At 55.3% G+C, this 15458-nt stretch overlaps 2 protein-coding genes across 2 annotated transcripts; both read right to left on the bottom strand.

Moving 5' to 3' along the window:
* Positions 1–387: 387 nt before the first annotated feature.
* On the bottom strand, positions 388–10819 carry EMWEY_00010490 (hypothetical protein, conserved; the record flags this gene model as incomplete). The annotated part of the gene is made up of 11 exons (XM_013478842.1): positions 388–2636; positions 2760–3123; positions 3272–3730; positions 3968–4041; positions 4710–5577; positions 5794–6384; positions 6507–6811; positions 6968–7558; positions 7752–7950; positions 8094–8543; positions 8762–10819. The coding sequence occupies 11 exons, from the start codon at positions 10817–10819 to the stop codon at positions 388–390; spliced, it is 8208 nt and encodes a 2735-aa protein (XP_013334296.1).
* A 1494-nt stretch (positions 10820–12313) lies between these two features.
* Positions 12314–15458, bottom strand: EMWEY_00010480 (hypothetical protein, conserved; the record flags this gene model as incomplete). Its single annotated transcript, XM_013478841.1, has 9 exons — positions 12314–12631; positions 13215–13308; positions 13464–13609; positions 13756–13800; positions 13923–13984; positions 14089–14117; positions 14211–14260; positions 14431–14583; positions 14730–15458. 9 exons carry the CDS (start codon positions 15456–15458, stop codon positions 12314–12316), a joined length of 1626 nt encoding a protein of 541 aa, XP_013334295.1.

The following is a 15458-nucleotide window of genomic DNA, read 5'->3' as shown; positions in this document are numbered from 1 at the left end:
GGTTTAGGGTTTAGGGTAGAGGGAAGGTGTAGGGTTTGGTCTAAATGTAGTGTTTAGGGTTTAGAGCAAAGTCTAGGGTTTAGGGTTTAGAGGGTGGAGACAGGAAGACGCCAAAAAGAAATGTGAGCAACCCAAGAAATTCCTGCTGCTGCAGCAGCAGCCCTGCCTCCTAGGCAGTGTGCTGCTGCTGCTGCTGCTGCTGCTGTTGCTGCTTCTGTTGCTCCTTCAGCAACAGCTACCTAGCTAGACGACGCAGCAACTAGCAGCATGCAGGCTACCCAGCTAGCTAGCTAGCTAGCTAGTTACCTAACCGCTAGCTAACTACCTTACAGCTAGCTAGCTAGCTAGCTAGCTAACAGCTAGCTAGCAGGATAGGGTGCTCTATAGTTAAGCTCCAGCAGGGCGAGCAGCAGCAGAACGCTGTGACTGCTGCTGTTGCTGCTGCTGCTGCTGCGGGTCCACGTAACCTACTGGATGGGCAGCAAACGCGTGGACCCCGTAGTCTGCCTGCTGCTGCAGCTGCTGCTGCTGCAGTTGCTGCTGCTGCAGCTGTTGCTGTTGGAGCTGTTGCTGTTGGAGCTGTTGCTGCTGCAGCTGCTGCTGTTGGAGCTGCTGCTGCTGCAGTTGCTGCTGCTGCAGTTGTTGCAGCTGCCGGTGGTGCTGCAGCTGGTGCTGCTGCTGCAAGTGTTGCTGCTGCAACTGCAACCGCTGCTGATGCTGCAGGTGCTGCTGCTGCTGCTGTGCCGCAGCAGCAGCAGGGATATTTCCTACAGCCCCCTGAGGCGCATGCATCGCGCCCGGCCCTACAGCAGCACCTACTACACCAGTTTGCTGCTCTGCAGCAGCAGCAGCAGCAACAGCTGCAGCACCACCCTTTGATTGCTGCTGCTGCGGTCTCTTAGAACGAGACGTACTTTTGCTGCTCTTGCTGCCAGTAGACAGCTGCCTCTGGCTTGCTGCAGGCAGCGTTTGCTGCTGCAGATGCTGCGGTTGCTGCTGCAGTTGCTGCTGCTGCAACTGGTGCTGCTGCTGCAGGTGCTGTGGTTGCTGCTGCAGTTGTTGCTGCTGCAGCTGTTGCAGCTGCTGATGCTGCAGATGCTGCTGCTGTTGAAGCTGCTGCTGTCTAAACTGCTGTTGCTGCAGCTGCTGATGCTGCAGATGCTGCTGCAGTTGTTGCTGCTGCATGTGCTGCTGGTGCATCTGCTGTTGCTGCAGTTGTTGCTGTTGCAGCTGTTGCTGCTGCAAGTGCTGCAGTTCTGCTGCTGTGCCATTTAGCTGCTGCTGCTGTGGCATACCAACTGCATAGTAGCCCGGTTGCTGCTGCTGCTGCGGTGGCCCGAAGGCAGTTGGCTGCATCTGCTGCTGCTGCTGCAGCCGTTGCTGCTGTTGCTGCTGCTGCTGTGGCACAGCAGCAGCTGCAAACCGAGGCTGAGCGTGCTGCGGTGCTGCTGCAACAAATCGCTGCTGCTGCTGCTGCTGAGCAGCAAACGCATTCTGATCATGGCATATTAGCTGCTGCTGCTGCTGAGGGTGAAGCTGCTGCGGATGCAGCTGCTGCGCATGTAGCTGCTGCTGCTGCAGGTGTTGCTGCTGTAGCTGCTGGTGCTGCAGCTGCTGGTGTTGCAGCTGTTGTTGGTGCTGTAGCTGCTGATGCTGCAGTTGCTGCTGCTGCAGCTGCTGGTGCTGCAATTGCTGCTGCTGCAGCTGCTGCTGCTGCTGAGGGGAGAAGTGCCTCTGTGTTCCATCAGCTGCCTGAAATGCTGCTTGCTGCTGCAGATACACCTGGTGCTGCTGCTGCTGCAGCTGCTGCTGCGGCGTAAAGGCTTGCATAGGTGTTGCACCAAGGGCCTGCTGCTGCTGCTGCAGATTGCCATCTGCTGCTGTTGCTTGTGTCAGGTGTGCTGCTGCAGCAGGGTAAGGGGACAGCTGCTGCTGCTGTTGCGGTGGGGCCTGCAAGTACATAGGCCGCTGAAACTGCTGCTGCTGCTGCTGCTGCTGCGCTGCTGCATCTGCAGCATCCTCGCTTGACTGCTGCTGCTGCTGGGGCTGCACATAAGGGGGGCGCGAAAACATCTGCTGCTGTTGCTGCAGTTGCTGGTGTTGCAGCTGCTGCAGCTGTTGCTGCTGCAACTGATGCTGCTGCAGCTGTTGCTGTTGCAGCTGCTGTTGCTGCAGCTGCTGCAGGTCATACGCGCCCTCAAGCTGCTGCTGCTGAGGTGCATGCCCTTTGCCGCCATAAGCTAAAGGCTGGTGGTGCTGCTGCAGCAGCATGTGCTGCTGCTGCTGCTGCATCAACATAGGAACCGCGTGCTGTTGTGCTGCAATCCAGTGCTGCTGCTGCTGCTGGCGCAGTTGCTGCTGCTGCTGCTGAAGGAGCGGCTGCTGCTGTTGATGGGGGCCGGGAAGCAGGTGCGTCTGCTGCTGCAACGGACCGCTTGCAAGCATGTGTTGCTGCTGCTGCTGCTGTTGTTGCACTGGTTGCACCACCCTCGCCATCTGCTGCTGCTGCTGCTGCTGCTGCTGCTGCATGTGCTCAGGCAAGAGCTGCTGCGGCTGCTGAGGTAAAAGAGGTGCTCCTGTTGCCGCTGCTGCTGCTGCTGCAGAGTCGCCCTCCATGGTGCCTCCCGCCACAAATTCTGCACACACCCAACCAACCCCAAACCCTAAACCCTAAACACTATACCCTAAACCCTAAACCCTAAGCCCTAAACCCTCAATATCTAGCCTTCCTGCTTTGTCAACAGTTACAAGACACATACCAGCAGTAGGACGTTGTTGCTGTTGCAGCATCTGCTGCTGCTGCAGCATCTGCTGCTGCTGAAGCATTGGCTGCTGCTGCAACATCTGCTGCTGCGGTTGCTGCGGCTGCTGTTGCATTGGCTGCTGCTGCAGCATTTGCTGCTGCTGCTCCCTCATCGCGTCAGAGGGCGAGGAGTCCTGTGGCAGTCCCGCTGCAGCGGGTGCTGCTGCTGCTGCTCCTGGTGCGGCAGCTGCTTGCGGCGCTGCCGTGCTTGCTGCAGAGGCTGCCGCTGCAGCAGCAGCAGCAGCTGCCGCTGCTGCATTCTTCCCATCGCCAGCAGCCTCCTCCCCGCTCCTGCCCTGCAGAGCCAAGACGTACTGCTCCTGCGCGCACAAAAACCCCAAACCCTAAACCCTAAACCCTCGAAACTCAATGGGCGCAACACATCGCCAGGGGTGTCTGTTACCCTATAGGGTTTCGGTTTCCTTCTGCTGCGCTTCTAGGGTTTAGGCTTTAGGGTTTAGCGCTTACGGGTAGCTGAGGCTTCCGAGGATTTGGAGGCATAACACCGCTGCTGCTGAATTGCTGAGTCCCCAGCAGCAGCTGCTGCTGCCGCCCGCGCTGCAGCGCGTGGGTAGCTAGCTGCAGCCAAGGCAGCAGTGTTGCTGCTGCTGCTGCTGCAGCAGCAGCAGCAGGCGTTGTTGTGGCTCCTGCTGCTGTTGCTGCTGCAGGGCCCGACGGTGGGGTTGCTGCTGCTGCTGCTGGGGCCGATCCAGCCGATGCTTCGCTTGGCGTTGCAGGTGCAGCAGCAGGAGCAGCCCCAGCAGCAGCAGGAGATGTTGCTGCTGCTGCTGCTGGCGGAGTTGCAGCTCCTGCTGCTCCTGCTGTTGTTGTTGTTGTTGCTGCTGCTGCTGGTGGTGTTGCAGGCGTTGTCTTCGCTGGTTCTGCTGCTGCAGCATCTGCTGCCTTGTCGCCTCTTTCAGACAGTGCCTGAAAATACAAACCCTAAACCCTAAACCCTAGACCATAAACCCTAGCCTCCCTAAACCCTCAACTGTCCTACGCCGTCTAGGGTTTACGGGTAATACGTTCTTGTAGTTTAGGCAGAATTCGTGTTGTGGGGTTTATGAGGAGGGTTTAGACTCCAGGGTTTAGAACCTTAGCAGGGTTTAGGGTTTGGGGTTCATTAGTGTTTAGGGTTTATTAGGGTTTAGGGTTTATGCTCACAAAATGACGGCGAGCCTGCTTTGCTAAGTTGTGGTGAGAAGGATGAGGAGGAGTTATCACCTTAGGGTCCGCGCCTGCAACACAAACCCTTGACCGTAAACCCTAAACCCTAAACCCTAAACCCTTTCTCCTAGCCCAACAATCTACGTAAACGCCACGAAAGGAAACCCACCAAACCCTAAACCCTAAACACTAATAAACCCTAAACCCTACCTGCTGGTAAGAGGCTACGGATATGAAGGGCTTCCTGCTGCTGCTGCACCGCTAGCCTTCGCCGCATGCTGTTGCTGCAGCGGCAAATAACTGCTGCTGCAGCACGCAGGCCAGCACACTGCAGCAGCAGCAGCAGCAACAGCAGCACAAGCAGCAAATGCAGCGCATGAGAAACACATGCGGCTGCTGCATACCAAACCCTGAACCCTAAACGCTAAACCCTAAAGACGCCCAAGCCCCAACCCTAGCCACGCATCTCCGCACCCTAAACCCTAAACCCTAAACCCTAATAAACCCTAAACCCTAACCCTAACCTGCTGGGGGTCTACTGGAGGTTCTGCAGAAGGCGGCGGAGGAGAGGAGTGAAGGAAGGCCCAAGCAGAGACACCCCAAGCAGCAAAGCTGCGGGCCCCCATATCTGCAGCAAAACACCAAGGGTTTAGGGTTTAGGGTTTAGCTACGAACGTCTGGGTTCTATATATAAGATGCTGCTGCTGCTGCTGCTGCTAATGCTGCTGCTGCTGCTTACCATGAATGGCCTTGTAAAGCGAATGCTTCCGCCTCTTTGCTGCTGGAATGCAGCTGCTGCTGCTGCTGCTGCTACTGCTGCTGCTGCTGCTGCTGCTGTCGGTGATGCTTAATCTTTTCTCTTTAGCCCTCAACCGCAAATGTAAACCCTTAAGAGGGCAGAGGGAAGAAACAATTTGCTGCAGCGCCTCTTCGTTGGCGTCATCTGTTGCTGCTGCTGCTGCACCTGCTGCACCTGCTGCACCTGCTGCTGTACCAGCATCAGAAAACCACAGCCGCTGCTGCTGCCGTTGCCGCACCTGCTGCTGCTGCTGCTGCTGCTGCTCCTGCACGCGGGTAGGAGCGCTATCCCAATCCAATGAAAAAGATTTTATGCGAGGAACCAATACTTGACTATCGTCTTCATCCTGCTGCTGCTGCTGCTGCTCTTGCTGCTGCTGCTCTTGCTGCTGCTGCTGATGCAGCTTCTTAAAGAGACGCAGCTCGGACTCTAAGTCGCTAGGAAGAGAAAAGATGCGACTTGCTGCTGCTTCTTCCTCTACAACGACAGCAGCAGAAGGCAGCTGCAGCGACGGACTCGTGCTGCTGCTGCTGCTACTACTACTGCTATTGCTGCTGCTGCTGTTGCTGCTGCTCGTTGTGCTGGTAGTAGTAGATTCTTCCTCTTGTTTTGTTTCCCCAGGCCCTGGTAGTGCTTTCTTATCAAGCAGCATGAGCTGCTTTTGCTGCTTCCTCTGCTGCAGCAGCTGCTGCTTCCGCTGCTGCAGCAGCAGGAACTGACGGGGTCTAAAAGGCAGCAGCAGCTGATAAGAAGTTTTATCCAAATCAGCAGCAGCAAAACCACCAAAGGAGCAGCTAGCTGGCATACACTGCATAACAAAAAACAAACAACAAACATAAACCCTAAACCCTAAACCCTAAACCCTAATTCATTAACCCTAAACCGTAAAAAAAAAAAAAGGAGGAAAAAGCATACGAAGGCACAACCAAGCAAATAAAACAAATAAATAAATAAATAAATAAAACAAATAGAATAAACAAATAAATATATGAATAAATAAAAAAAGAAAAAAATCCTTTCTTACCCTAACAACAACATCTGCATCCGTAAAGGATCGTCGCTGCAGCAGCAGCAGCAGCAGCATAGGGTGCCGCATCTCCTTCGGTGTCTGCTGCAGTTGCTGCAAATGCTGCAGCAGCACGATGTATTGTCTCTTGCATTCTTCTGCTAATCTTAATCGGGAGACAATAGCACCACAGGAACCAGCAGAGGAGAGGGCACTAGCAACAAGACTCCAATTTATATCGTTGCTGCTGCTGCTGCTGCTGCTGCTGCTGCTGCTGCTCATGCCAGGCATTGGCTTAGCTACACCTGGTCCTGCTGCTGCAGTAGCAGGAACGGAAGAAAACCATGCGCGGGGCATGTTTGTATACCCCATGCTGCTGCTGTAGCTGCTGCTGCAGCTGCTGCCAGCAAAACGACCTGCAAGATGCAGCAGCAAAGCTGACTCATGCAGATCCCATTGCTGCTGTTGCTGCTGTTGGCTACGCCGCTGCAGCAGTGTCTCGTTGTCGTGTGCAGCTGCAGCTGCAGCTGCAGCAGCAGCAGCTGCTGCTGCTCTGTCCGCATCCGCTGCTGCTGCTTCCACTGGCACTCCTCCAGCCCGACGCCCACGCTGCACAGACACAGCAGCAGCAGCAGCAGCAGCAAACAGACAATTCAATTGCTGCTGCTGCTGCACCAATAATACCCCCAACAGCAGCAGCAACAACACCAGCAGCAGCAATAACAACTCACCGCATCATACACAGACATCTTGCCTGCCCCTTGTCTCCTTAATGTATCTCCATATGCTGCTGCTGCTGCACCACGATCTGCTGCTGCTGCTCCCCAGCCTGCTGCTGCAGCTCCGTGCTGCGGCGGCTGGGTTGCTGGGCTTGCTGCTGGTGGTGCACCTATCATGGGTCCCGCTGCAGCTGCTGCCGCTGCTGCTGCTACTGCTGCTGCTGCCTCTCCCTGAGCAGCAGCACCATCGGACTTCTTCATGCTGCTGAACTGCTGCAGCAGCAGCCGGACGCAGCGCCGCCAGCAGCCACCTGTTGCTGCACACACAGACAGCAGCAGCAGCAGCAGCAGCATGTGCAGCTGCAACAGTAGCAGCAGCAACAGCACCACAACTACCACCACAACCGCCATCACCAGCAGTAGCAACAGCAACAGCAACAGCAACAGCAGCAGCAGCAACAGCAACCGCTTACTGAATGCAGGTAGCGTAATAAGGTCAACAGGCAGCTGTGGTGGTCTTAACTCAATGGGGTGTACGTACACCCCTTGCTGCTGCTGCACATTATCTAGCATACAAGAGACAGCTAAGGAACGTAGCTGCTGCTGTCTCTTTTCTTCTGCTGCTGCTGCTGCAGCTTCTGTTGATTGTTGCTGCTGTTGCTGATGGTGCTGCTGATGGTGTGGGTGCTGCTGCAGCTGTTGGTGCTGTTGCTGATGCTGCTGTGGGTGTTGCTGGGGTTGCTGCTGTTGCTGCTGCTGTTGCTGCTGCTGTTGCTCGTCTTCCGCCTGCGGAGGTAGCAGCAACAGCTGCTGCTGCTGCTGCCTCTTGCGTGGTGGATGCTGCTGCAGCTGCTGCAGCGGCTGCAGGTTGTGCAGCAGACCAGCAGCAGCAACAAAAGCAGCGGGAGCAGCAGCAAACATGTTCAATACTAGAGGATGCTGCTGCTGCAGCAGCTGCTCCTGCTGATAATATAACCAATCATCTAATGTACGACGACATGCTGCTTCCTCCTCGTCGCTGTAGCTGCTGCTGCTGCTGCTGTACTTTGCTGCTGCTGCTGCTGCTGCAGAAACCCCACAGATACACACACAGAAGTAAAACATGTTCCCACCGCTAAGTTTGCACGAATATTGCTGCTGCTGCTGCTGCAACAGCAGCAGCAACACTGGTCAGCTACGTAGCAGTAACACAGCAGCAGCACAAAGAGCATCAGCAGCAGCAGCAGCAGCAGCAGCAGCAACAAAAGGATGCCATACATTGAAGCGATTGCTCCTCTTTGACGATGACTGCCCCCTTTAGCTGCTGCTGCTTTGCTGCTGCTGTTGCTGCTGCTGCTCCACCGCGTCCTGCTGCTGCTGCTGCTGCTGCTTCACACTCCACCTTGCGGGTGGTAAGGAGACACAAAAGATATGCATGCAGCTGCGGAGACAGCTGGCAGCAACGAGGAGACAGTGGCTGCAACACAGCAGCAGCAACAACACAAACAGCACATTATAGCCTCAGGAACAGCAGCAGCAACAACAACAAGAGCAACACACACAGCTAAATCAGTAACAGCAGCAGCATTTGTTGCAGCAGCAGCAACAGCAGCAGCGTACCTGTGTAGCAGCAGCTCTATTGCTCTCAAGCTGCATCACGACTGCTTCTGCTGCTGCAGCAAGAGGTGACTGTACAGCCCAAGCAGCAGGAGCCTGAGGCCTCCAAGGGAGACCCAAGCTGCTGCTGCTGCTGCTACTGCTGCTGCTGCTTGCCAAGTGGTAGAGACACTGTCTCTTAATCTTCTCTATCATGACGAGGCGTTGTGCTGCACCGTCAGGTTGCTGCTGCAGCTGCTGCAATAGCAGCTGCTGCTGCAGTGGCAATTGCTGCTGCAAAAAAGGAGGCAACAGCTCGTCCTCCTCCATATCCTGCTGCTGCTCCTGCTGCTGCTGCTTCTGCTGCCGCTGCTCTACCAGCTGTCTGTACACCTCAATACCAGGGCAATTTCCTATAGGAGGGACATCTGCTGCTAAAGGCGTCAACTCAGCAGGCACAAGGTCCCTATACACCTGAATACAGCAGCAGCAGCAGCAACAGCAGCAGCAGCAGTAGTAGCATAAGGTGTAGCAGCAGCAACAACAAAACAACTGCAAAAGAAACAACAACAACCACCACCACAGAGAAACAGCAGCAACAACAACAGCAGCAACAACAACAACAACAACAGCAGCAGCAGCAGCAGCAGCAACAACAGCAGCAACAGCAACAGCAGCAGCAGAATGCGTACCTGCCGACAGATTGCAATATAGAGTGTCTCAACAGCAGCAGCCCAAGGTGCAGCAATAATTCTTCTCTCTTCCTGTTTCTGCTGCAGCCATTTGAATCTTTTTGCTGCTGCTGCTGTGCTGCCTAAGCGCAGCAGCAGCTGCTGCTTCCATTTCCTCTCATAGTAGTAATCACGAGCCATCCATGCTGCTTCCTGCTGCAGCAGGGAGAGGAAGGAGCGCTGCAGCAAGGGTCCTTGCTGCTGCGGTACTTCTAATACAAATGGCTTCCTCCTTGTTGTGCTGCTGCTACTGCTGCTGCTTACCGTGCTGCTGCTGCTGCTGCTGCTTATGCTGCTGCTGCTGCTACGCTGAACAGAACAAGGGGCGACAAGGGGCTGCTGATGCAGCGGATGAGAACGTGTTGCAGGACCTGCTGCTGTTGCTGCTGCAGCAGCAGCTGCTGCTGTTGGTGCTGCTGCTGCTGCATGCGGTACTTGAGGGTATACAAGCTCTTGCGAATGGTGGGGTTGCTGCTGCAGAGGCTGATGTAGCTGCTGCTGCAGTTGCTGCTGTTGCTGCAACTGTTGCTGTGGCTCCGCACATACTGCCTGCTGCACGTAAGGTTGCTGCTGTTGCTGCTGCTGCTGAGGTGGAGCTACAGCAGCAGGAGCAGCAGCAGGCAGCTGCTGCTGCTGCATCCCCCATCCAGTAGAATGACTGTTGCGCCGCTGCTGCTGCTGCTGCCAGTGCAGCATAGCTTGCTGCTGTTGCATCTGCTGCTGCTGCATCTGGTGCTGTTGCTGCATCTGATGCTGCTGCTGCATTTGGTGCTGCTGCTGCATCTGATGCTGTTGCATCTGCTGCTGCTGCAGTTGCTGCTGCTGCATCTGCTGTTCAGGGTATGGGGACCCCGCCAAACCAGAAGCTGTTGTTGCCTGTGCTGCAGCAGCAGGCGATCCTGCTGCTGCTGCTGCTGCTGCTGGAGACCCTGCACCCCACACAGCACCTGCAGGAACTCCTGGAGCAAGCTGCTGCTGCTGCTGCTGTTGCTGCTGCTGCTGCAGTGGAGCTGCAGTCATGAGGTGCGGCTGCTGGTTCTGCTGCTGCTGCGGGCCTCCAAAGGCAGCAAACCCTGCAGCAGCAGCAGCAGCTGCTGCTGCTGCAGCAGCAGGATAAGGGCTGCTGCCTGCTGCAGGTCTCCCATAATAAGCAGCAGGCGTGGGGTTGCATGCATAAGGCCCTGAGTAACGAAGGGATCCAGCTGCTCCCCCTGCTGCTGCTGCTGCTGCTGCTGGATCAGCAGCAGCAGCAGCGTGCCCTGACAATGCTCCGTATGTCTGCATGTGGCGACCTGCGAGCATTTGCTGCTGCTGCTGCTGCTGCTGCGGGTTGACAGATATTCCTCCTGCTGCTGCTGCTGCAGGAGCGTAAGAAGCAGAAGCAAAGCCCGCAGTTGGTGGTGGCTGTGCTGCTGCTGCTGCTGCTGCTGTAGCATTGGAGTCACTATTGGTACGTTGCTGCTGCGGCGCTGCAGCATTAGCAGTAGCATATCCCATGTGCTGCTGCTGCTGCTGCTGCTGCGGCTGCTGCTGATTAGGCAGCGGCGGCAGCCCCAATGCTGCAGCAGCACCCCAAGGAGAAGCCTCCTGGATATATACAGCACCCCCTAAGGTTTGCTGCTGCTGCATGTGCTGCTGCTGCTGCTGCTGTTGCTGCTGCTGCATGTGCTGCTGCGGCTGCTGCATGTGATGCTGCTGCGGCTGCGGCTGCTGCATGTGATGCTGCTGCGGCTGCTGCATGTGATGCTGCTGCTGCTGCATGTGCTGCTGCTGCTGTTGCATGTGCTGCTGCTGCTGCTTGTGCTGCTGCTGGTGCAGCAGTTGGTGCTGCTGCGCTGATGATTCCAGCGGGTTGTGCTGCTGCGGCTGCTGCTGTTGCTGCTGCGGTTGCTGCTGCTGCTGCTGGACACAGCCCTGCTGCGGGGGCCCCGCGAAGACTACAGCTGGTGCAGCAGCAGCAGCACGCTGCTCTTCATGCTGCTGAAGCTGCTGCTGCTGCAGCACCTGCTCCTGCTGCATGGCGCGCTGCCGTTGCTGCTGCGGCAGTCAACGCTGATGCTTCTCCTGCTGCTGCTGCCAAAGCACTCGCTGTTGCTGCTGCTGCAGCACCTGCTGCTGCAGCAGCTGCCGCTGGCGCCTTGGAAGGCCGCACAGAGCGTTTGCATGGGTCGTTGTCAGAGATTTTGCTGCTGCTGCTGCTGCTGCTGCTGCGGCTGCTATTGCAGCAGCAGCTCCTGCTGCAGCAAAGGACAGAAAGGTGTGCTTATGCACACAGCAGCGGGAGTGTGTTTATATGGACTGTTGACGACTTGCTGCAGCTGCTGCAGCTGCTGCTGCTGCAGCTACTGCAGCACCTGCTGGTGAAGGTACTACTGTAGCTACGACTACTGCAGCAACTACTGCAGCTGCTGCAGTTGCTGCTGCTGCTGCTGCAGCAACAGCTGTGTCTCCTGAGGGGCCCCCAAGTGTGCTGCTGAGGGGCAGCTAATCCCCTCACAGCTGCGTTAAGGAAAAGGAGGGGGGCCCCCTTGGTTAATGTATGTGAAAGCAGCAGCAGCAAGAGGCCGCTGTGGCTGCTGCTGCTGCTGCAGTTGCTGCTGCCGCCGCAGCTGTGTCGCTGCTGCTGCTGTTGCTGTTGGAGGCAGCAAGAAGAATGGCGGTGCGTGTCTTTTGGGGGACCTTGAGGATAAGGCGTTCCCGGAGGGGGCACACAGCAGCAAGCTACTTGCTGCTGCTGCTGCTGCTGCTGCTGCTGCAGCTGCGCCGCTGCTGCTGCTCTCTTGTCGCTGGCGCCTCCACAGCAGCTACTTGCTGCTGCTGCTGCAATTTAATAGCCAAAAAATCATAAGGGTTTTGTAGCTGGAGGGGCCCCCAAGGAGTCGTCTGCAGCCCCCCACAGCAGCAGCAGCAGCAGCTGCTGCTGCTGCTGCTGCTGCTGTCAGCGCGCCTCGTAAGGGCCCCCTCGTCGTTTTTTTATTTTCTTTTTTTTCTATCTTTCTTATTTATTTAATTTTATTTTATTTTTATAAAATAAAAACAAATATATAAAAGAAAGCGTTTTTATTGGTCTATAATAACCCCTACCCCGCTGTTGCTGCTGCTACTGCAGCAGCAGCAGCAAATTGCTGCAGCAGCAACAACAGCAGCAGCAGCAGCAGCAGACGTGCTTTCAGCACTCTCTAAGTGACTAATCTTTTTGCTGTTTTGTTTCTATTTTATTATTTTATTCATTTTATTTATTTTATTCTTTGCTGCACATTAAATCCCTACTTTTATACAAACGCACCCTGCCTGCCGCCCTGCTCAGGCGAGCAGCAGCAGCAGCAGCGGCAGCAGCAGTGGCTGCTGCTGCTGCCGCGGCTGCAATTGCAGTTGCTGCTAGGAGAGCTACAATAGCAGCGGCTGCAGCAATAGCTCCTGCTGCTGCTGCTGCAACAGGAGCAACAGCTAATGCAGCAATAGCAGCAAAGGACCCGTCGTGCTGGGGGCACTGCGACGCATGCACACGGGTGCTTATGGCCTAGTATCCCTCCTGCTGCTGTTGCTGTTGCTGCTGCTGCTGTTGCTGTTATTGCTGCTGTTGCTGCAGGTGCCGTGGTAGTTACTGCTGTTGCTGCACACCTTGGTGGGGGTTCTTGTGTACATAGCTATGTTGCTGCTGCTGTTGTTGTAGGGCTTGGTGCTGCTGCTGCTATAGGGCTTGGTGCTGCTGCTGCAGAGCTTAGTGCTCCCGTACATATTACTGCTGCTGCTGTATATCTTGCTGCTGCTGTAGACATTGCTGCTGTTGTAGATCTTGCCTGTCTTGTGTGCAAGCGGCGAGACAGCAGGCTGCACGTACACCCCAATAATACACCTACTATTTGCTGCTACTGCAGTTGCTGCTGCTGCACATGCTGCTGCTGCAGTGCTACAGTAAGAAAATGCACTGTCTACGCACTTTTCTCTGCTAGTGCTGCTGCTGTTGCTGCTGCTACTGCTGCTGCTGCTGGTTTGGCGGTTCTGCTGCCCCCCGATGCCTCAGCAGAGAGTGGCCGCTGCCTTTGCTGCTGCTGTTGCTGCTCCTCCTCCTTTGTTTGCTGCTGCTGTTGTTGTATGTACGGGGACAGACACCGCAGCAGCGTTCCTGTAGGTGCAGCAGCAGCACCGGATGCAGCACCATTAGCAGCAGCAGCAGCAACAGCAGCGGCTACTTTAGACGGGCGTCTACGTGACGTTCTTTGCTGCACACACGAGACAGGAGGCTAAACCCTAAACCCTAATTTGTCACCTTCTCCTTAGGGTTTAGGGTTTAGTGTAAAGTGCAGTATCCGCTGCTAGGGTTTAGGGTTTAGAGCAGCACTTCCTGCAGCACAGCATATCAGCCTAGCACTGGTGCCTCCTAGGGTTTAGGGTTTAGGGTTTAGAGCAGCACCTGCTGCAACAACTCTGCCTGCCGCTGCTCATGCAGCAGCTGCCGCTCTCCGTATGCCTCCCACCAGTGCTGCAGTTGCTGCAACTCTAGCTGCCTGCAAGCAGCAACAGCAGCAGCAGCAGCAGCAACTGCAGCAAGATTGCAAGATTTAGCGGCAGGAAGCAGATGCAACACCTGCACATCGCGTCAGGAGAGGGGGAGCAGCAGCAGCACATCAGCAGCAGCACAAGCAGCAGCAGCAGAGGTTACCTTTGTCCTATTTGCTCGTACTTTTGCTGCAGCTGCTGCATGCGTTTATAGAGCGTTTCTTTGTGTCTTTCCCGTTGCAGCAGCAGCAGTTGCTGCTGCAGCAGCTCAACTCTCTCAGCTGCTTCTTCCTCAGCCTCCTTCGTCTTCTGTTGCAGCAGGACATCCAGAAACCCTAAACCCTAAAACGTAAGTCTCCAGCATTGAATGGTAACTAAGAGTCTAAGACGAAGAGCTAGCGCCTAGGCTTTAGGGTTTAGGGTTTAGGGTTTAGGGTTTGGTGGTTAGTCCTCACTTTAAGGTCTTCAGACACTCGAAGCAGCTCTGCGCCAACAGCCAGCTGAATCACCAACACCCAAACCCCTAAACCCTAAACCCTAAAACAGAGAATTATTTAAACCTCTACATCTCCAACGAGACAGGTCTTAACCTGGGGTTTAGGGTTTAGGGTTTAGGGTTTACTGTTTCCTCGTCAATGAACTCGTCGATTACTGCCTCTTCCTGTTCTCCCGCCACTGAATCCTCTGTAGCAGCACGCAAACCCTAAACCCTTCCCCATAAACCCTAAACCCTAAACTCTAAACTATGGGGGGAGTCCGCAGAAGGATTGCCCTTGTGCTGCTCTTACCTGTACAAGAAGATAGAAGTTGTCTTTTGCTGCAGCAGCAACAGCACAAACATCTTACCTCTAAACCCTAAACACTAAACCCTAAACCCTAAACACTGAGTAGATCGGCAGTGTGTGCTCACTCGGCATCTGTGAGTTGTTGAATGGCGGCCTTGAGATCATCTTCTTGTTCCTGTACAATCCAAACCCTAAACCCTAAACCCTAAACCCCAAACCCTAAACCCCTAACCACTGCAGAGCTCATCAAAAGGCTGGTGGGGACTGCATGCGGCTAGCTAGCCCTCCCGTTTCCTGTTTAGGGTTTTAGAGTTTAGGGTCTAGGGTCTAGGGTTTAGGGTTTACAAGAATGGTGTGGGTGGCTTCATCTATACTTCGCTGCAGCTGCAGAGACAGCTGAGTGTTTGCTGCTGCTGCTGCTGCTGCTTCCTTTATCTTTGCTGCTGTTGCATTTATTGCTGCTGCAGTAGCAGCTTCTGCTTCCTCCAACTCTACCACCTGCAAGCACCAAACCCTAAACCCTAAACCCTAAACGGGGTTCTGTGGCACCGCCCTTACCAAATCAGATAAGCAGCAAAAGAGGAGAAGCAGCACCAACAAGGGAATTGCATGCAAACCCTAAACCCTAAACCCTAAACCCTCACAGCTCGGTCAGTAGCGAATTGGTGTTTCCTCAACGCCTGTCGCAATTTCTCTGCTTTTTGCCGCTGCTGCTGCTGCAGTTGCTGCTGCAGTTGCTGCTGCAGTTGTTGTTGCTGCTGCCTATACAGTTCGACATGCTGCTGCAGAGGGTTTGCTTCTGTCGCACATTGAGCAGACCAGCTTTGTATTTGCTGCTGCACTTGCTGCTGCAGTTGCTGCTGCAGTTGCTGCTGCAGTTGCTGCCTGTCGTCCACCCGTGGCGTGTCGCTGCTGCAGGAGGTGCTGCTGCTAGGTCGGCAAGAGATGCTTCGTCTGTAGAAGCAGACCTTCAACGCACCGTTAGGGGCCCCAGGGGCCCCCTCTGGGGTACCCAGTGAATCAGGTGTGCCCCCAGCAATGGAGGGGTCCCCAACCCCAGCATGAGTGGGGCCCACAACATGATGGGGGGCCCTTGGTACGTGGGAAGAGTACAGGCGCAGGCTATTGCAGTGGGCGTTACTGACACGAGTGCTGCTGCTGCTGCTGCTGCTTTTGCACGTGCTGCAGCTCCGCGCACGCAGACGGTTGAATTCTGGTGTCTGCTGCTGCTGCTGCTGCTTCTGTTGCTTCTGTTGCTTCTGTTGCCTCTGTTGCTGCTTTCCTTGCTGCTGCTCCCTGTGCTGATGGCAGCAGCAAGGTTTACTAAAATGGCAGATACTATCTGCAGCAAAGGCAACGCTTAAATCGCTCAT

Source organism: Eimeria maxima, genomic scaffold (assembly GCF_000499605.1).
Source record: "Eimeria maxima Weybridge genomic scaffold, Emw_scaff71, whole genome shotgun sequence".
Classification (NCBI taxonomy): domain Eukaryota; phylum Apicomplexa; class Conoidasida; order Eucoccidiorida; family Eimeriidae; genus Eimeria; species Eimeria maxima.
This window is presented reverse-complemented; position numbering and strand designations above follow the sequence as displayed.